Source organism: Copadichromis virginalis, linkage group LG3 (assembly GCF_057382275.1).
Source record: "Copadichromis virginalis isolate Kocher_CV1m ecotype Utaka linkage group LG3, C_Virginalis_male_GT1.1, whole genome shotgun sequence".
NCBI classification, from domain to species: Eukaryota; Metazoa; Chordata; class Actinopteri; order Cichliformes; family Cichlidae; genus Copadichromis; species Copadichromis virginalis.
The window spans coordinates 36,679,188-36,701,246 of record NC_140620.1 but is presented as its reverse complement, the minus strand read 5'-3'; the positions used below and the strand labels follow the sequence as shown (position 1 = coordinate 36,701,246).

Sequence of the window (22,059 nt, the reverse complement as noted above, 5' to 3'; positions counted from 1 at the left end):
CATTATTAAACATTTGCACATAAATAAGTGGCATAATATTCAGTACTTACTTTACTCTTCGGCCGCTACACTTCTGTTGTCTGCGGCAAAATTATCCACACCGACTGCCGCGTTGGGATATGTTGGGGCCACGAAGTCTACACCGCCACAGCCTTAAAATTCAGGGAAATGAAGGACGCATTTGAGGGCTGCATTTCAAGCAGCCTTTAAATTGGGACAGCCTTCGGCGCGCCACTGTGACGTAATTGGCCTTAAAATGCAGCCTTTAAGGCTGCAGACCCTGAATTGGGATACAGCTACTGTCACTTATTGGGCTGAGTTGATCGTACGAGACTCCAGAATGCAGTCTGCACGGTGAAAAAAATGGGATCATGATTGATTCCTATTGTTGCTTCCAGTGTTGGGAAGTAACACAATACATGTCCCGGCGTTACGTATTTAAAATACAAAATATGAGTATCTCTATTCTGTTACAGTTACTGTTTAAAAAGGTGGTATTCATAATAGAGATCGACAGACCACGTGACTTGCGCGCGCTGCATTGTAGGTACGAGTGGCAGCAAAATCAAAACACTGCATCAAGCGCTAGCATTTCCAGCACCGGTAATCATTAATTCTACGGTTTTAATCCCTACTTATTTTCCCCCAAAACAGTTATGTACAAAACAACGGAGAACACGGCAGGTCCGTACAAAGACAGACTTGACGAAAAGGCAAAAAAAAGATACGAGGAAAAAAAAATCAAAGGAGTGAAAGGGTCAGACAAATACGAGCATACAGAGTGGGCTAAAGACGTTAGCGTGCTGCCCGACTTTCATCACGCTCGTATTTTTAATTATATGGTCCTAAGTGTGAGTGTTTAGTAACTTCAGATCCCTGCAACAAGCCCAGGACCAGTTTACTTTGCTGTATCTATTTTCTGATTTGGACTATTTCATTTTACAGCTGTCGTTAAAATGTTTTCTCCTGTACAGGCCAACGCAATCTATTCGTCTTTTCAGGTTGTAGTGTTACACATTTTCAGATTCAATAGAAATGAAATAAGTGTTTCATAATTCATTCCATTTATTGTCTTTATTTATAACTGGCATTATTGTTTCATTTTATTATAGAATCTTACAACAAAGAGGCTAAATTGTATTCCATCATGCTTTATTAGCTGCTTCGGTGAAAAACAAATCAACAATGCAAAAACATAAAATAAAAACATTTCAAAACAACATATTGGAAAACAGTTATTCATCACTTGATTTCTTCAATACAACCCTTGGGCACATATTTGTGAGCGCACATGAAACAGCGACTATCTTATCCAGCAAAGTCATTTTTTCACCTTCACACGGCACCACTAAACCTAGACTTATGGTGTCATTCAGTATGGAGTACTTTGAGCGTAGACAACCTATAACTCGTTCAACATGGATCCTGACATGTGCAAGTTTTCGTGTCTCTTCCACATCTTTTGCTTGTAGCTGACTACGACCCCGGGTAAACGCTGGGATTTTTAAAATGGAACCCATTAAGGCAACACTTTCCTTAATATCAAAACCCCGGTCTGCAAGCACTATGTCCCCAGGTGAAAGCTTCTGTAGAAAGCCAGATGTTTCAGCTATACATTTATTACTGGTACACCCTCCCTATCCTTTAGAAATGAAAGAGATGGTCCCTTGTGGTGTGATGCCTGTGAGTTATGTCATTGTGTGCCTACTTTTGTATGTGGAGTATGTCTCTGTCTTAGCGCGTACATTTTGTGCTCTCTCTATGAAAAGTTCAAAACAGTCAATAATAACTGTCACATGGTCACCAAACATCTCAACAAACTGGTGTGGCGTACTGGCCTGTATGCAATGTCTTCCAGGCCAGTGCACCAATGGGCTGAGGTGGGCATACAGTACATTCACAGTAATGTTAAACACAGTGGATGTGGTTGTCCAGCTAATATCAAAGAGGTTTGCAACATGTTCAAGTGGTAGGTTTAGTCTTAAACGTATGAGAGTCAACAAGAGCATCTAAACATGAGAAATTCTTCTGTCAGTATCTGGTAAACTGGGGCTAATTTGTTGTAGCACCCCCATTAGTTAAGCAAAATATGGCAGCCCTGTGTAGAACTTCACTTTAGAGTTGTTGTCTTTCAGGAAGTCCTTGTCTAATTTCTTTTTGGGCAGTTCTTGTTTCAGTTTTTGGTTTTCTTCCAGCAGGTGCGCTGTTTCTTTTACCCTTGGAGAACACATTTTACACTACAGCCGATCTTCATCCTCGTGCTGTAGACTTATCTGCTGTGGTTGGATCTCTGCTGCTGTTTCAGTAGTGACTGATGCTGAAAAACACACATACATACACACACAAAAAGACAAGTTCATTTTATGTGCAGAAACAAGACAAAGTACTAAAACACCACCAACTTGGCACAATACACTAGTTAAATAACATTTAATTTACATAATTTGACTTTTAAACAAAGTCATCAAACAGGCACATTTATATTTTCGCTTTGTTACTTAGCTGAAATAAATAGATTACACGGTGGTCTTTTCCTGTTTCATATGTTAGGCTATGCCCTCTTTATTTTTGGTAATTCGCATTAAGAGGCTCTAGTGCCTGTGTCTCAATCTCGCGGACCAGATCACCTCTACTGTGCAGAAATATTTTTAAAAAATATTATTCAAAATATGATTTAATATGAAGGCAATAGGCAGAGTGTTACAGGCACAGCCCTAAAGAATGTAGCCTCATGGGCAGTGTAGTCCGTGCTGCAGGGAGCATAAACTGCCACACCCGTTATGTGTCTGCGTGCGAGGGAGGGAGAAAAAGGTCGGAACATTTCGGAAAGTACAAGTTGTCACTGACAAGAAACAGATGGGACCATGTAAATATAATAATAACCACTGCAGCCAAAAAGAGCGCCTGACGAGTGTAAGTAAGCTGTTAAGACTCGACTGTACACTGTGTTTGTGTTTTCCTCCGAAACAATAAGTCCCGTTGGAGCAGCCTTTCAACGCCTCTCTCTGTCTCTCGCTAGCAAAGTTGGCACAGACAACAAAGTACAGCTAGTTTTCGGTGACGAGTCCAACACAGAACCCGACGTATTAGCCAGAGGTCCCTTAGGAGCCGCTGACCTGTTTTATATAAGCACGGAATAGTTTTCTATACGAGATCGTGCAGCCTTACCTAATGTCCACCCTAATGTCACTCATTTTATTTAAAATCTAGTTGGTATTAGTATGGGGAGTAACCTTCATGAATAGTAATAAATCACACAGCAATAGCACATTCATGTAGTTGTAAAAAGCATGATAATATATTAAGTAATCAGAATCAGAATACGTTACTCTCATTGAGTAACGTAACAAAATACATTACAAAATACATTTTGGGGCATGTATTGTGTAATCTGTAGTGGAATACATTTTAAAGTAACCTTTCCAACACTGGTTGCTTCCTGGTAAACCTTTAAGCTGCTAATTCCTGATATTCCTCTTAATAGGCCTACTAATGTTAAAATGTTAAACCAGAGTCTTTTCCTGAGTTAATAATGACCTGGGTGACCTATTCGTCATGTAGACTAACTGTTTTGGAGGGTTTTTGTTCTTCTTTTTTATGACATGTGATGAGTAACCATTTTTCAGATCAGTATTTGAAACCGCAAAGTGTGCAAACATAACAGTGTTATGTTATTAGCCCAGTAACACTGTCTTTAATAAATGCATTAATTAATTGATTAATCTGTTTAATTTACATGTGAGCACAATGAATTTTAATAATGCTGTTTTATTGAGTTTTATTTTGAAATATGTGTTGTTCACAGCTGTGTAGTATTACTGTGCCTTTCCTTAACACTTGGTACTTCCTCAACATTGAGTACTAATTGATCGTATGTAATCTGGAAATCAAGACACGCCCACAGAGATGATACACAGCCTAAATTCATCCTTAACTCATCTGCCAATTTCTACTAGAAATGCTGTCGAATCTAAAATGAGGATCAGATTCAGAAAAAGAAGACTTTATTTTATTTCCCAAGGGACAATTAACAAGCAACCAGACAGCATACGTTGAAGATAAGGTCAATAAGAACAGGCAATAGGAGTGAAATAATAAATACACAGAATATAAAGTATATACAGTTGTAAAAAATGTGGTCTAAGAAATGCTGTCAAAACTAAAATCCATGCAGACAAACTTTCACTTTGTTTCTAAAGCACTTTAAAACAAACTAACAGCTGACCAAAGTGTTGTACAAAAAGAAAAAAATAAGAGAACAAGAATACAAGGGTCACACAAAAGATAAGAAGTTTAACACAGATGACAACTCACACTGGGTTAAACGCCAAAGAGAAAAGGTGTGTTTTGAGTTTTACGCAGTTTCATGCACTTATATATGATTGTCCTGACAGATCATGTCAATGATCCAGCAGAGCACACTGCTACTAAGATAACAACCACAGTATTTCTTCTCTTTCTTCTTCTGATGCTGCTGCTTCTTCTACTACTTCTTCCCAACTGCAGATGATGTTGGAGTCACCACCACCTATTAGGCTGGAGGTGATCAGCATGAGGACTTCCCATTGCACAAGAAATCTGCCCCAATTACAATCACCAGCCTAGTGTAAATGGACTGATTCTTATATAGTGCCTTTCTACTCTCCCAGAGTATTCAAAGCGCTGTATACAACATGCCTCATTCACCCATTCACACCCACTCAGACAAGCACTTCTAAACACAAGTGCAAATTAATCTACATTCACACACATTCACACCCACGATGAACGCATCGGAGGGCAACTTGGGGTTACCGTGGTATCTTGCCCAAGGATATTTGACATGCAGACCTTATAATCAGCTGATCTGCTCTACCACCTGAGCCACAGCCACCCCAAATGTATAATGTCTCTTCATTAGATAATTAAACTTAAAAGCTTTTCCACACACATCACATTTTAAAGACTTACTACTTTTATCAAAGTTACACACGCTCTCTGACATAGTGGGATTTTCTGTGTCTTTTTCTACTTGATCTTGAATCTGTGTTCTTGACTGTCAGCTACAGCAGAGCTGTGAGCGAGGAGTTGCTCCCTGCCTGCTTCTGGTTCACTGTGGTCTCCTTCCTCAGCAGCAGTCACCATAAAGGTATCAGTTTCCTCCTTCAGTCCCAGCTGCTCCACCTCCTGACTGCACAGTTCCTCCTGTTCCTCTTTAATCTGTGGAGGTTCTGGTTCCTCCTGGTCAAGACTGGAGCTCCTCTCCTGGTTCCAGAGCTGCTGCTCGGGGAGAACCTCCTTCTCCTTACAGACAGGCTGCTGTGGGATGTCTGTCCTGTGCAGCTTTATTTCGGGTTTCCAGGTGATATCCAGCAGTCTGCGCCAACGGTTGATCTCTTCCTCGTACTGGACGATAATTTTTTTCAAACTCCAAGAAAATGTTCAGCAGCAGTTAGTCGCTTGTCGATAAACTCTCTCAGATACTGAACTGGAGGCATTGTTACTGCGACAGCTCACACACAACAACACACGTGGGGCAGTAACAGTAATGGGGCCTTTCCTTTCTTTACTTCCGCCTGTGTCACATGGTGAGGTTCCGGCAATGTGTATTACATTTTATCCATAGACTCAATTTAGATGTTTTCTTTAACTTAAAACTAAAGAGAGGATTACAGTACTTTCAGAAGTACTGTAATCCCATCATGCATACCCTCTACAATAAAATACCTAAACTTAGCTCCTGTTGACCCTTGTTTCTGTATTTTATCTTGGAAATCTCTCTGGTTCTCCTATGTTCATTACATTCAGACATCACATGCTGCACAGTTTCATTTTCTTGTCATTTCTCTTTTAAGTTTCTCAATAGTTTAATTTAATGGTTAATGGTTGAATTTAAATCATGAGCTATTCTTAGTCTAGAGAGTATGACTACTTTTCTGTTTTTACCAGCTGCCCTGCTCTGCTCCAAAACTCAAATTTTACTAAGTGCCACCCTCACTTCCCTCTTGTCCCATTTAACTTTCTCAGCCTCACCGTCTTCCATTTCATTTTCTTTAATGCCAACATGTGCATGTACCCAAATAAACTTTTTTTTATGATGATAGACTCCAAAAGCTTTTATTGTATTTTCTTATTTTGCATCATATCAGCACAACCATACCAGCAGGGGGCAGTGTGACACTGAACTGTGATCTGAAGGGCATTACTAACTTTAAAAGTAACCTCAACTGAGAAGAAATCCATAATTAATGGTGAATAAGAGGGATGTGCATCTCTAAGTAATGCACCTAGAGCAGCAGACGATCACTTCCTGTCCTCTGGAGTTTACTTAAACCAGGATTGCATGACCTCTTTTGAAATGTTAGCAAAGATGGTGCGACGTCTCAGGGTTTCAACAAGTGTTTTCCTGAAAGGCCTGAAATAAGCCTCCGAGCAGCTCAGATGATTCTGCTGAATGATCAAGGACTATTTTTAAATTACTGTAGAGCAGTTTGAAATTGATGTCGGAAATTGTGTGAAGAAAGAAGAGAAAGGGAGTGTTTGTAGTATGAGCAGAAAGAAACAGTGTCATTCTCTCCACTTCTTCATATTTCAAAATAATTAGTCAGTTTGTCCTGTGAGACAAATGGATTTCTGTACAATGTTTCAGAGCAATATAACCATCAGCTTTTTTTTTGGCATAGAAATAAAAAGCCAATATCTTAAACCTAAAGGTCATGTGGATGAACATTGTTATGCAGTCAGTACAAAGTTAGAATTGGTGAGATATGTGTGCGTTGATCTGTTAACCAAACATTTCCAACCATAAAACCACTGCTAGCATCACTAACCCAAAATACTGTTACATTTTTCACATCGATCACTAGTCACAATGATGTTAATCTGCTGTGTGAGCATCACAGAGCGATCTGATTGATACATTATGACTTATGTTTAATGCTTGTGTGTTTACAGATAAGCACTTTGCTCTGACTTCCATGAGAAATAAAGTTGTAGCTAACCACAGATGACTTTGACAGAAGCACCACACTAAGAGCTATTTATATAGTATGCAGAGCTATGAAGAAGCAGCACTTAAAAACTGTTAACACATTTGCCAATGCACTGGACAAAGTTTCACCAGTATCTCTCTAGACCAAAACCATTTCCTTTAAAAACAGGATTGATCATGGGCTGCTCTCTTCAGGGGAAGAAACGTTTCCCCTGAAGAGAGCAGCCTCCTGTCTGTGCACCTCACTGTTCTTTAATATTTATCTGTCGTTTCTTCATGCATATCAGTATTTACGTGCAGTACACACAGACAGAGTGGTGACTGTGGTGGAAGCAACTTTATTCACCACAAACATGTCAGCTGTAGCCAGTGCTTGATGATCTCTCTTGTATGACAGAGCAAAGCTGCTGCTTCTTTAAATGTTTAAGTCAAGTTCAAACCAATAAACACCCTCACTCTCCGATTCATTATCTCAGTACATGCTGTACTCTATTGTGGACATGCAGGAGTGAATAAAGTTTAGGACAGCAGTTTAAAATATCTGATGACAGGATGTGGTTATGTTCTTTCTGCTGAAATGTTATTATTAAACTCTAATCTCTGACCTCTACATCTAGCTCAGATACACTTGTTTGTAGCATTAAATGCAGAGTTTGTAATGTTAATGCAGAGTAAAACTGGCTATTGTTTGATGTAAATATGATTTTATAGTGATTCTCTTGAACATTTAGGCTACTTTCTGTAACTGTACCTAACAGTGTTTTTAAAAAATCCTCTTAAATATATTTTATTTAACTGTAACTTTAATGTCTAATAGTTGAATTATTAAGTGTGTGATTGCTTTGATCTGTGTACATCAGGCTAGGTTATAACCACTTCTTCTGCTTCTATTTTGATGGTAACCTCACCCACTCTCAGTAATTTTTTTCTGTGCTTACTTGTAAAGAAACAGCTTGACAGATGAGAAGAGGAAACAGAGGCTGTGTATCAGTGATGGCTGGTGGACGACGTTATCGTAGCTTCGTGCACAGCATTGTGCTGCTGCTCTGGGTCTGTCTCCACTGTAAGTAAACCTTTTGCTTCCAGATGTTAGTGACGTGTTGTATTTGTTGCCTCATGAACTGTGGTACATGAGTGAGTTCAGAACACAGCTGATAGCTGCAGCTTTGCCATTTCAGAGTATTGTTGTGCTAAAGTATTTATTATTGTTCTAACTGCTGCTAATCAACAATTACCTTTAACAGACATTTTTTGAATTCCTGGGAAACAGCTTCTGACACTTTATTTCATTTTTTAAATTCATTTGCTGTCACATTTATATGAAAATGACAACATTATGAATTCATGCTTGTCCACAGAGAAACACCTAAAAACATTTCATGGAGCCGTAGTGTGTAAACATTTTTGCTATGTTTACATTTTTGTTGTGCCAAGTCAGTCATATCAGAGTTGTCACTTATGTGTGATGATGTTCACATTCTGCAAAGAGATTTATTTTGTTTTTTTTCAGATTTTGTTGTTTTTACTTTAACTATCACACGTTCACGATAAGGTTTCAGGCAATTTGGACTTGTTTCTCTCACCAGTTCACTCACATGTTGAACTTTCATAGATATCATACTCAGTTGTTTGTATGTTTTTCAGATGTCGAGGCTTCCAGTGGAAAACGCGTCATTCACAAAAAAGTTGGAGATACTGTGGAGCTTTCATCAGGCTTATCAACTGAAGGTGTGACTGCAGCAACGTGGAGATATGGAGGAATAGCAGTGGCAGACAAAGATGTGGGTGTTTCTAAAGAGTCTCCATTTAAGGACAGATCAGAGCTGAACCCTGAAGACTTTACTTTAACAGTGAGAAAACTGACTCTTCAAGATTCTGGTGATTTCACTTTTGTCTCAGAGGTGAATGATGAGCAAAGGCCTTCAGTCACCATCACTCTGCAAGTTCATGGTAAGAGACTTTTTTTCCCTTTTTTTTTTTTTTAAACAAAGTCCTTGATTACTGTTAATAAAAAATCTCCTTGTGAGCTCATGAGTTTTTCTTTATTCTTTGAAAAATGAGAAGTAAACTTAAAAGCAGCTTTACTGCTGAGAATATATAGAATAAACTTGGCATGAGGCAGGAGCTGACAAACAGGAACTTACACTGTCTGACTCTAAAATAAAACCGGAAGAAAAAGAAAGACCAACTTGACACAAAGACAGAAAGGCAAACAAACTTGGAAAGAGGACACAGAGATATCAGACAGGCATTATAAATATAACAAAACCAAGATACCTGGACTTACCTAGAATTTAACCAGAGAAGGAAAACTGCTGTTATTTTTATTTTAGGGTCTTTACGCTACAATTTTAAGCACATTGGGGTACTGTTGTTGTGATTTGGCGCTTTATAAACAAAATTGAATTTAATATGCAGACTGCTGGAGGATATAACATGACACAGGAAAAATAGGAACCACACAAGTAGACTCTAACCCTGGGTCCAACCCAGCGAGCATGACAACATGACACAGTGGTAAACAGTATTTGTATGTATCGTAGTTACTTCATTCACATCATTGTGCTGCTGCTCTGGGTCTGCCTCCGTTGTAAGTCCACGTTTGCGACGTGTTGCATTTGTTTGCCTCACTGACTCTGAGGTCAGGAGTGCTTCTCATATTAAGAAAGGGACATGTCAAGAGGCTTGCAGTGTATTTTTCTTGTGGGTTCTCAAATGTGGTATTACTAAAGGTAGTGGTGGCTTTAAAGTCATAAAAATATGTAAATTCTAAAACTGGAACATCTACAGTGGGGCAAAAAAGTATTTAGTCAGCCACCGATTGTGCAAGTTCCCCCACCTAAAATGATGACAGAGGTCAGTAATTTGCACCAGAGGTACACTTCAACTGTGAGAGACAGAATGTGAAAAAAAAATCCATGAATCCACATGGTAGGATTTGTAAAGAATTTATTCGTAAATCAGGGTGGAAAATAAGTATTTGGTCAATAACAAAAATACAACTCAATACTTTGTAACATAACCTTTGTTGGCAATAACAGAGGTCAAACGTTTACTATAGGTCTTTACCAGGTTTGCACACACAGTAGCTGGTATTTTGGCCCATTCCTCCATGCAGATCTTCTCGAGAGCAGTGATGTTTTGGGGCTGTCGCCGAGCAACACGGACTTTCAACTCCCGCCACAGATTTTCTATGGGGTTGAGGTCTGGAGACTGGCTAGGCCACTCCAGGACTTTCAAATGCTTCTTACGGAGCCACTCCTTTGTTGCCCGAGCGGTGTGTTTTGGATCATTGTCATGTTGGAAGACCCAGCCTCGTTTCATCTTCAAAGTTCTCACTGATGGAAGGAGGTTTTGGCTCAAAATCTCACGATACATGGCCCCATTCATTCTGTCCTTAACACGGATCAGTCGTCCTGTCCCCTTGGCAGAAAAACAGCCCCATAGCATGATGTTTCCACCCCCATGCTTCACAGTAGGTATGGTGTTCTTGGGATGCAACTCAGTATTCTTCTTCCTCCAAACACGACGAGTTGAGTTTATACCAAAAAGTTCTACTTTGGTTTCATCTGACCACATGACATTCTCCCAATCCTCTGCTGTATCATCCATGTGCTCTCTGGCAAACTTCAGACGGGCCTGGACATGCACTGGCTTCAGCAGCGGAACACGTCTGGCACTGCGGGATTTGATTCCCTGCCGTTGTAGTGTGTTACTGATGGTGACCTTTGTTACTTTGGTCCCAGCTCTCTGCAGGTCATTCACCAGGTCCCCCCGTGTGGTTCTGGGATCTTTGCTCACCGTTCTCATGATCATTTTGACCCCACGGGATGAGATCTTGCGTGGAGCCCCAGATCGAGGGAGATTATCAGTGGTCTTGTATGTCTTCCATTTTCTGATGATTGCTCCCACAGTTGATTTTTTCACACCAAGCTGCTTGCCTATTGTAGATTCACTCTTCCCAGTCTGGTGCAGGTCTACAATACTTTTCCTGGTGTCCTTCGAAAGCTCTTTGGTCTTGGCCATGGCGGAGTTTGGAGTCTGACTGTTTGAGGCTGTGGACAGGTGTCTTTTATACAGATGATGAGTTCAAACAGGTGCCATTCATACAGGTAACGAGTGGGGGACAGAAAAGCTTCTTACAGAAAACGTTACAGGTCTGTGAGAGCCAGAGATTTTCCTTGTTTGAGGTGACCAAATACTTATTTTCCACCCTAATTTACGAATAAATTCTTTACAAATCCTACCATGTGAATTCATGGATTTTTTTTTCACATTCTGTCTCTCACAGTTGAAGTGTACCTCTGGTGCAAATTACTGACCTCTGTCATCATTTTAAGTGGGGGAACTTGCACAATCGGTGGCTGACTAAATACTTTTTTGCCCCACTGTACATTAAAGAAAAAAATAAACATTTTAAAGATTATATATTGTAAGAGCATTAGTTTTTCTGATTAAAACAAGTCTCATGTTCACTGTCCTAACTGTTCGTTGCAAATGTGTCCTCCCTAGTATTTATAACTACATGAACAGTGGGCCTGTTATATCTTGTGGCTCCAAAATTGCAGTGTTGTTTGCATCATTGCTGCTCTGCGTGAGCAGATTTTTGATTTTCTGCTTTTTTTTTTTTATTTATTTATCACATTTTAGGCTAAATGTGACCAACAGACACAGCAATAAACAGTACTTGTCTGGAAGTTTGTTCTTGCTGATTGAACTATCCATCAATCCATCTTCTTCCAATTATCTGGGGCCAGGCCGCAAGGGCAGCAGCCTAAGCAGAGAAACCCAGACCTCCCTCTACCCAGCCACCTCCTCCAGCTTGTCCAGGGGAACACCAACACGTTCCCAGGCCAGCTGAGAGATTATATCTCTCAGCTGGCCTGGGTCTGCCTGGGTCTGTCCCACCAGGGCCTTCTCCTGGTGGGACATGCCCAGAACACCTCACCCAGGAGGCATTCTTGTCAGATAACCATAACCAACCTCAACTGGCTCCTTTCGCTGTGGAGGAGCAGCAACTCTACTCTGAGTCCCTTCTGGTTGGCCAAGCGTCTCACCCTATCTCTAAGGGAGAGGCCAGCTACCCTTCGAAGGAAGCTCATTTCTGCTGCTTGCATCCGTGATGTCATCCTTTAGGACACTACCCACAGCTCGTGACCATAGGTGAGGGTAGGGGCGTAGATCGACCAGTAAACTGAGCGCTTTTACACTCAGCAGACTCTGCTTCCTCTAGGGAAGACTTGCCAGATGGATTAAGGAGGTCCTTAAGTATTCCTTCCACCACCAGAAAATGTTCTCAGTTGAAGTCAGCAGTGCTGATCGACAGGCCAAGTGGAACACTATACACAGTGCAGGTAGAGCACTGCTTCAGCCACTGCTAAACCGCGTTCCACTTGGCCCGTCAGTACCTATAAGCTGCCCCACAGGCTAATCAAGCCAAGGACTCCTTCAGCTTGGTGGCTCCCTTCACCTCTGGTGTCACCTCTGGTTGGTTACCACCAGGACAGGCACATATTATTCAGTTTCCATATTTAAATGTTAGTCACCAAACACATTTTTTAAAATTGTTCAATTCTGATATTTTTGCATTTTTAGAGGAGAGAATAAGGTTGGAGGCTATTTGGTCTTGTTTTTCCTCACTGACGTTTCATAAATATGACACTTGGTATTTGTATGTTTTTCAGATGTGGAGACTTCCAGTGGAAAACATGTTATTCATAAAAAAGTTGGAGATACTGTGGAGCTTTCATCAGGCTTACCAACTGAAGGGGTGACTACGGCAACATGGAAATATGGAGAAATAATAATTGCAGACAAAGTCATTGAAAACAATATGGGTGTTTCTAAAAGATCTCCATTTAAGGACAGATCAGAGCTAAACCAGGAAAACTTTACTTTAACAGTGAAAAAATTGACTCTTCAAGACTCAGGTGATTTCATTTTTGTGTCAGCAACAAAAGAGAAACAAAGGGATTCAGTCATCATCACTCTGCAAGTTCATGGTAAGATACTTTATTGAGTAAACAAGCATCTTGATACAATACAATGTGATATTTTGAAATAGTTTATCAACCTCCCTTTTATACTCCACATCTTTTTTGTCTGGTTTTGTTTCCTGATTTCCTGAGAGACATAGCTTAATTTATATATTTTCCTCAAGTAGCAAATCCTTTAGCTTACAGATAACATGTGTATTTTATCATAATTTATATAGTGGTCATTATTTGACTGAGTTTTAATCTCTTGTCTTCATTTTTTATGTGTTTTGTTTTTGAGGTGGTTTTTAATTTTTAGGTTTAGATACTATGAGACCATCTGATACAGGAGTTAACAGTAGTTGCCCCAATTTAATAAACTTTGGGACTGATAATGTTGTTGTTTGAAGTTGTTGATGTTTGGCCTAATTTTATAAAATAGATTTGCAGGACTCTGCACAAACATATACTTTAAACTGTGATGTAAAATGTGACCTGGCACAGACTCTCTTTGTCCTTCTGTTTCCTCATTAGAGCCCATAAGTGACATGAAATATATGAAGCAATATATATGGAATTGTCTAGACTATTGTCCTGCTAAACTACTTATCACTGTCTCCTTCTGTCCTCTTTTTTCCTCATTAGAGCCCATAACTAAACAGCCTGTCATAAAAATCAATTCTACCTGGATTTCCTCAAATGAATCATGTAAAGTTCTGCTGGAGTGCAGCACAACTGGTGATGTCAGCTACAAGTGGACTGTAGGAAAACAAACACTAACTGGTCCCAGGCAACAATACATCATCAGGGAGCAGGATGGAGAGACCAATGTCACCTGCACAGTTTCCAATCATGTCAGTGAGAAGTCTGCATTTCAAACAGTGAAGTGCAGCAAAGATCATTCACTCAGAAAAGAAACAGGTATGTGGAGAGTGAGGTTGTGAATACAATATAACTGTTTTGTTTTAATAATTTATTAAAATCATTAAATATTTTTTTTAATTTTTGTTTGTGATTTCAGAGTGCAGCTCTTCTTCTCTTGTGATGTTCATTGCTGGGCTGTTTACTGGAATATTGATCACTCTACTGTTGCTCTTTCTGCTTTACTGCATAAAGCGTAAGATTTTTTGTTGCTACTATTAAAAATGGTCTCTTAATCTCCTAATCCCATAATACTTTTTTCTTACTTTTTTTTTCAGGTCTATGTCACAAAAGGTCAGTGTCATGGTCCTCGGTGTGGGGACGAAATTTTTTCTGTTTTTTTCATACTCTTTGATTTGTGTTTTTTCATGTTTTCGTTTTCTGTATTTCTACCTCCCTTAGTTATTTTTAGTATTTTGTGATTTCTAGTCTTTAGATTTTGTTACTGTGCCTCTCTTGTTTTCTATGTGTCACATCGACCCAGTTATGTTCTTATGTCTGTTCACGTCTCAGGCTTTGTCTCATGTTTCCTGTTTTATTTTGATTGTTCCTCAGTAGGAACAGAAAAAGTGTAAACTTCATCCTACTCCTTTTCGAGCACACACATCGTGTAGACATAGAGATATTGATTAAACCTGTTGGTTTTAAAGTTTTTTTCTTCTTTTCTCTTGTTGTTTCAGTTATATTTGCATGCTTGAAATAAAAAATTCAGTTGTTTTTCCCGTAGTTTATTCAGTTTTGCTTCCTACCCATTTCTTTGTTTCTGATTAGTATGAGCTCTGTTCCCTCCTGTTTCCAAGCCCCCCATTATTCTTGTGTATTTAGTCCCTTTTTTTTTCTTTCTGCTTACCTCTCTCATGTTTCCCAAGTCCCAGGTTTTACCAGGTCTCAAGTTCCTCATTCTCAGTTCCAGGTTTCGTGTTTCAGGTTTCTGTGTAGTTTTTCTATGCCTCTTGTGTTTTTATGTTTAACCTTCCACAGTAAGAATGTAACAGAATTCAACTTCATTGTCATTGCACATCACAAGTACAAGCCAACGAAATGCAGTTTGCATCCATCCAGAAAGTGCTTTAGCAATAATATAGATATATAGATATATCTATATATCTATACGGTATATTATATAGATATATATTATTATAAGTATGAGTGTACAAAATATGGGTCTATTATGGGTATGTTGCAATGTACACAGTATGAGGGTATGTTATGAATATGCTATAACTATAAGTGTGTACAGGCTGTGAACAGGATATAAATATGAAAACTACACTGAAATATGAAATATAAAGCTATACAGAAATATGAGCTATGCAAGTTATAAACGGTTGTAAACAGTTGTAGAATTATAATTATTTTATTGTACAGAATGATTGTCTATACAGCATTTACAGTAGTGGTGGTTCAGTCCATGTTATTTTTGTGTGTATTAGGGTATAGTCAAAGGAGCTTGCAAAGAAAAGCGTCTGGACTTTTTTAAGTTGCTTGAAGACGTTTCACCTCTCATCCGAGAAGCTTCTTCAGTTCTAAGGTCAAATGGTGGAGAGTCCCACATATAAACCTAGTGGGAGTAACAGAGGGACAAAAGGACCCCCTGATGAGCCTCTAATCGCCTGAGCCAAGGTGTGAAACTGGGTGTGGGTCCCAATCAGCCAGAGTTTCGGGTGTGTTCATTCTGAAACCTGGCCCCACCTTATCATGCGAATTCCTGAGGTCAGATGGCCCAGGATGTGAGTGGGCGTTAAGGCGTCTGGGAAGGGATCTCAAAACTGGATTATAGATGGCAGAGAGTTGGTGTCGTAAACCACCGCCTCTGTTCAAAGATGGTCGCTCACAGTGGACATAGATGGCTTCTTTCACTCCTCTTTCAAACCATCTGTCCTCTCTGTCCAAAATGTGAACATTGGCATCCTCGAAAGAGTGTCCTTTATCCTTAAGATGCAGATGGACTGCTGAGTCTTGTCCTGTGGAGGTGGCTCTTCTGTGTTGTGCCATGCACTTGTGAAGTGGCTGTTTGGTCTCTCCAATGTAGAGGTCTGGGCATTCCTCGCTGCACTGTACAGCATACACCACATTGTTAAGTCTGTGTTTTGGCGTTTTGTCTTTCGGGTGAACCAGTTTTTGTCTGAGCGTGTTGCTGGGTCTGAAATGCACCAGGATGTCATGCTTGGAGAAAACTCTCCTGAGTTTTTCTGATACACCGGCTACATAGGGGATGACAATGTTGTTGCGTCTGTCTTTCTTATCCTCCCTCGCTGGTGTCTGGTCTTCTTTTCTGTGCCTCTTTGCTGACTTTAAAAACGCCCATTTAGGATAACTGCACGTTTTGAGTGCTTCCTTTACATGTGTGTGTTCCTTCTTTTTTTCCTTCAGACTTAGAGGGAACATGTTCTGCCCGGTGGTGTAGGGTCCTAATTACTCCAAGTTTGTGTTCCAGAGGGTGATGGGAGTCAAAGAGGAGGTACTGGTCCGTGTGTGTGGGCTTCCGGTAAACTTCGATGTTGAGGTTGCCGTTCTCTTCAATGTGCACAGCGCAGTCCAGGAAAGGCAAACAGTTATCCTTTGTGTCTTCCCTGGTGAACTTGATGTTTTTATCCACGGCGTTAATGTGCGCAGTGAAGGATTCCACTTCTTGTGTCTTGATTTTGACCCAGGTGTCGTCCACATATCTGTACCAGTGGCTGGGTACTCTTCCTTTGAAAGAGCCAAGAGCCTTCCTTTCCACTTCCTCCATGTAAAGGTTGGCTACAATAGGTGACACGGGGGAGCCCATGGCACAGCCATGTTTTTGTCTGTAAAAGCCTTCATTGTATTTGAAATATGTAGTGGTGAGGCAGAGGTCTAACAGTGTGCAGATCTGATCGGGTGTGAAGTTGGTCCTGTCTTTCAAGGAGCTGTCTTCTTGTAGTCATTTTCTGACAGTCTCCACGGCCTCCGTGGTGGGTATGCAAGTGAAGAGAGAGACTACATCAAAGGACACCATGGTTTCATCTGGATCCAGGGTAAGTTTCTGGACCTTGTCGGTGAAGTCGGTGGAGTTCTTGATGTGGTGTGGGGTGTTCCCCATGAGAGGAGCAAGGATGGTAGCAAGGTGTTTAGCAATGTTGTAAGTGGCTGAGTTTATGCTACTGACTATGGGTCTGAGTGGGACAGCTTCCTTGTGGATTTTAGGAAGTCCGTAAATGCAGGGTATGGCATCCCCTGGGTAAAGGCGGTGATATGTAAGGCGGTCAATAATTTTGTCCTTTTCAAAGTCTTGAAGGCAAGCTATAACTTTCTTTTTGTAGCTGCTTGTGGGGTCTCGCTTTAAGGCTTCGTAGGTATTGTTGTCACTGAGGAGAGTAGTGATCTTTGTGTGGTAATCTGTAGTGTTTAGGACCACGGTGCATCTTCCCTTATCAGCTGGTAAAACAGTAATGTTGTGGTCTTTGCTCAGGGAAGCGACGGCCTTCTTTTCCTGTATTGTGAGGTTGGATGGAGGGACTTTGGCACTGGAGAGCGTGGCTGAGACTTTCATCCTGATTTGCTCTGCTTCTGTCTGTGATCATTTATTAATTTTATTTATTTTATCCACCATTTGACCTTAGAACTGAAGAAGCTTCTCGGATGAGAGGTGAAACGTCTTCAAGTAACTTAAAGAAGTCCAGACGCTTTTCTTTGCAAGCTCCTTTGACTACGATGACCTGGATGAGTGAGAACCTTCACAGACGTATTAGGGTGTAGTTTTCCATTTGTTTGTTTTTGTCCATTGTGTGTGTGTGTAGGTGGTTGTGGGTGTGTGTATGTTCAGTCCATGAGTTTAACGTGGGTCAGATGTCAGAAGGCAGAGTTCAGGAGTCTGACAGCTGTGGGGAAGAAGCTGTTCCGGTACCTGGTGGTCTTAGTCTGGAGGCTCCTGTAGTGCCTCCCAGAGGGCAGGAGGATGAAGAGTCCATGTGCTGGGTGACTGGGGTCTTTGATGATTTTCCCAGCCCTTTTCAGACACCGCTTCCTATAGTTGTCATTTATGGCAGGAAGTGGTGCTCCGGCGATGCGCTGGGCAGTTTTCACGACCCTCTGCAACGCCTTCCGGTCCGAGGCAGAGCAGTTCCCGTACCAGACTGTTATACAGTTGGTCAGGATGCTCTCGATGGTGCAGCGATAGAAGTTCACCAGGATGTCTGAGGACAGGTGGTTCTTCCTCAGAGTCCTCAAGAAGAAGAGGCGCTGGTGAGCCTTCTTGACCAGCTTGGAGCAGTTGGTCGTCCAGATGAGATCCTCGGAGATGTGGACTCCCAGGAACTTGAAGCTGCTCACACGCTCCACAGCCGTCCCCTTAATGTGGATGGGTGGATGTGGGTCAGCATTCCTCCTGTAGTCCACTATAAGCTCCTTGGTCTTCTCAGTGTTGAGCAGCAGGTTGTTTGTTTCACACCACTCAGCCAGACGATCCACCTCCTCCCTGTAGGCGGCCTCATCGTTGTCATTGATGAGGCCAATCACCGTCACCGTGGTGTCATTTGCAAACTTAATGATGGTGTTGGAACCATCGGCAGGTCTGCAGTCATGGGTGGAGAGGGAGTAGAGGGAAGGGCTCATCACACAGCCTTGTGGTACACCGGTGTTCATTGTGATTGTAGATGAGCAGTGGTTATCCAGCCGGACATGTTGGGGGCGGTTGGTCAGGAAGTCCAGTAACCATTTGCAGATGAGGGAACTGATGCCCAGGTCTGTCAGTGTCCTGATGAGTTGTGAGGCGAGGATTGTATTGAACGCTGAACTGAAACAGTTTAGGTTTCCATTAGTTTATCGCATTCTCCCATCAGCTTTTCTTTGCTTTCTCTCAACATTCCTCTCCATCTCTGTTGTCTGCATTTGGGTTCACACTCTCTCCAATCCACGCCATCTGCCACAGCAGATGTGACAGTTGTTGAAACTCATCAACAGCAGTAATATAATAAATACTTTTGTTCTACTAATAATAAAATATTTTACTTATTTCAGGCTCACACAGTCTGAAACAATCAACCAGGAAGAAAATCAACAACATGTGTACTCGGCTCTTTCCCACGGTCAGGTCTAACACTGTTTACGTGCTCTGATTGGTCACATTAAACTCTTAAAGAATGATTAAACGTTAGATCATTTAATGTTGTTAACTGTTATTAACTTGCAGGTGATCGTTGTATTTATGAGACAGTTAGAGGATCTGAAGATGCTGGACCAGGTAAAGTATGACAATGATGAGTCATGAAAGTAATAAATGAAAACTCTGAGATTTCATGCAATTCAGTAGTGACATTCTTAAACTATTCTCGCTGTATTTCAGCTGGATCACAAATACAGTGCATCAAATCAGACTAGACGAGCTGCAACATTTAAGATGTCCAAGAACATGTTCTGAAATTTATTTTTTCAGGATTGTAAATGCCTATATTATGTTTGGCAAGTCATTTATGAATAAGAAATGTATTATCTGATCTCTGCTTTTGTCTAAGTTGGAAATGTTTAATAAACCTGTCTGATGAGATTCCAGTCTTTGTTTTAGTTCTCAGTGCACGCTTCTACACAAATGCTGATGGTGAGAAACTGATTTGGGGTTTTTTTCTACTGTGGTGTGCATTATTTCCACCACCCCCTCTCTACCCGGATTGAAGATTAACTGTGCTGTTAATATTTATGGACATTTACATAATTTCATAATTTTTTTGCAAACAACATTCCTTCCTCTAGTCCTACCGATTAGGACTAGACTAGTAAGACTAGAGGAAGGAATGTTGTTTGCAAAAAGTTTTGTGTGAAGAACTCAAAGTGCACTACCACTGATCACATTGCACCTTATATTGCATGTGCTCCTTTATTACATATATAACTTGTACATATCTGTGTAGATACTTACGTTGTTACATACATTCCCTGTGTAGATACCTCTCAAACTTTAAGTCTTTTTTTTCTCTTATTCTAAAGGAATTTTAATGTAAAAATCTACATGCTGCTAACAGAGAGATGACAAACTGTGTTTCATTATTCTTGTAACATTGACAATAAAGATCTATTCTATTCGAATCTATTATTTACCCTTGATAAAATACTATATAGATATTAATAGGTAATAGTTAATACATATTTCCTATATTTATTTTTATATAATACAGTACAGTGCAGAGGTCTTCAGTAACACTTCATATATTTATATTTTGGTTCAGAGGAGCCAGACTTCAAGGGAGCCAGGGTCAAACAGACTGAAATTTAAGAAGACAAATAGAAAAATAAAAAAAACAGAAAAGTGCAACAGAAGCATATGAAACACAATGGAAATTCAATAAAACACAGAAGTTGAATAAAACATAATAGACATAAAAAAAAATGGAATTGTTTCTGAGGACACAATAATGTGTCGGATCAGCTGCGGAAGTGTGTTGTTTTAATCAGATGATTCATATAATATTGTAGATACATTTTTGCTATTAGTCATGTACTGTTAGTTTGTCACTTCTGCAGCTAGTTTGCTGAGCTATGAGGAAGCAGCAGTTAGACAATGTTAACGCATCAGTTTAAACAGACAAAGTGCAGTGGTAGAACTGAGTTCATTCACAACAAACATGTCAGCAGCATCCAGTGTCTGATTATTCCTCTTGCATGACGGTGCAAAGTTGTAACAATATGTAATGTTGGCAGACAAATAAGAATACATTTTTTGTTTTGTTTTTTTACAAACAGGAGTTCCTACATACACTCAACAAAAGTACTGCTCCCATTCCCCATGGGATGGACGTAGAGACCTAAAATTCATTCCAGATACACAATATAACCATCCCTCCCAAACAGTGGTCACAAATCAGTCCAAATGTGTGGTAGTGGGCACATCTGCTATATTGAGATAATCCATCCCACCTCACAGGTGTGCCACATCAGGATGCTGATCTGACATCATGAGTAGTGCACAGGTGTACCTCAGACTGCCCACAACAAAAGGCCACCCTGGAATGTGCAGTTTTTTTGCGCTATTGGGGGTCTGGGGACCCAGAACCGGTCAGTATCTGGTGTGACCACCATTTGCCTCATGCAGTGCAACACATCGTCGCATGGAGTCTATCAGATTGTCAATTGTGGCCTGTGGAATGTTGGTCCACTCCACTTCAATGGCTGTGCGAGGTTGTTGGATATTCGTGGGAACTGGTACACGCTGTCGTATACGCCGGTCAAGCACATCCCGAACATGCTCAATGGGTGACATGTCTGGTGAGTATGCTGGCCATGCAAGAACTGGGACATTCTCAGCTGCCATCTGCCCTGAACAATGTGAACCATGATTCATCCGTGAAGTGCACACGGATGAATCATGGCTCACATTCGATGGCAAATGCTCACATTCGATGGCAAATGCCATCGAATGTGAGCATTTGCCCACACAAGTCTGTTACGGCGACGAGCTGGAGTCAGGTCAAGACCCCGATGAGGACGACGGGCATGCAGTTGAGCGTCCCTGAGACGGTTTCTGACAGTTTGTGCTGCAGACAGCTGTCTGGGTGGCTGGTCTCAGACGATCTTGGAGGTGAACCTGCTGGATGTGGAGGTCCTGGGCTGGTGTGGTTACACGAGGTCTGCGGTTGTGAGGCCGGTTGGATGTGCTGCCATATTCTCTGAAACGCCTGTGGAGACGGCTTATGGTTGAGAAATGAACATTCAATGCACGGGCGACAGATCTGGTTGACATTCCTGCTGTCAGCATGCCAATTGCACGCTCCCTCATTGCTTGTGGCATCTGTGGCATTTTGCTGTGAGACAAAACTGCACATTCCAGGGTGGCCTTTTGTTGTGGGCAGTCTGAGGTACACCTGTGCACTACTCATGATGTCAGATCAGCATCCTGATGTGGCACACCTGTGAGGTGGGATGGATTATCTCAATATAGCAGATGTGCCCACTACCACACATTTGGACTGATTTGTGACCACTGTTTGGGAGGGATGGTTATATTGTGTATCTGGAATGAATTTTAGGTCTCTACGTCCATCCCATGGGGAATGGGAGCAGTAACAAAGGTGTTGCGTTTATATTTTTGTTGAGTGTATTATATACAAATAGTCCTAATCTTATTTTTAAAACAATAACTTCAGCAATATCATGTCACGCTGCATAGAAATAATGTTGTTTGTTTGTCGTTTACTTCCTTGTATACCAAGTCCCCACCCAAGCCACAAAGTCTGGTTA

General features: G+C 40.9%; 1 protein-coding gene and 1 pseudogene across 2 annotated transcripts; one reads left to right on the top strand and one right to left on the bottom strand.

The window, feature by feature from the left end:
- Positions 1 to 1,235: 1,235 nt before the first annotated feature.
- On the bottom strand, positions 1,236 to 2,821 carry LOC146714445 (uncharacterized; annotated as a pseudogene).
- LOC146714444 (uncharacterized) lies at positions 2,803 to 19,380 on the top strand. 2 transcript variants are annotated; one of them, XM_085450924.1, is made up of 10 exons: positions 2,803 to 2,913; positions 7,917 to 8,033; positions 8,615 to 8,920; positions 12,655 to 12,972; positions 13,591 to 13,866; positions 13,967 to 14,062; positions 14,145 to 14,160; positions 18,850 to 18,917; positions 19,022 to 19,072; positions 19,175 to 19,380. In XM_085450924.1, exons 2-10 carry the CDS (start codon positions 7,931 to 7,933, stop codon positions 19,207 to 19,209), a joined length of 1,269 nt encoding a protein of 422 aa, XP_085307050.1. In that variant the 5' UTR covers positions 2,803 to 2,913; positions 7,917 to 7,930; the 3' UTR covers positions 19,210 to 19,380. The 2 variants fall into 2 exon arrangements, with proteins under 2 accessions (XP_085307050.1, XP_085307051.1); XM_085450925.1 differs by lacking the exon at positions 12,655 to 12,972.
- Positions 19,381 to 22,059: the final 2,679 nt, after the last annotated feature.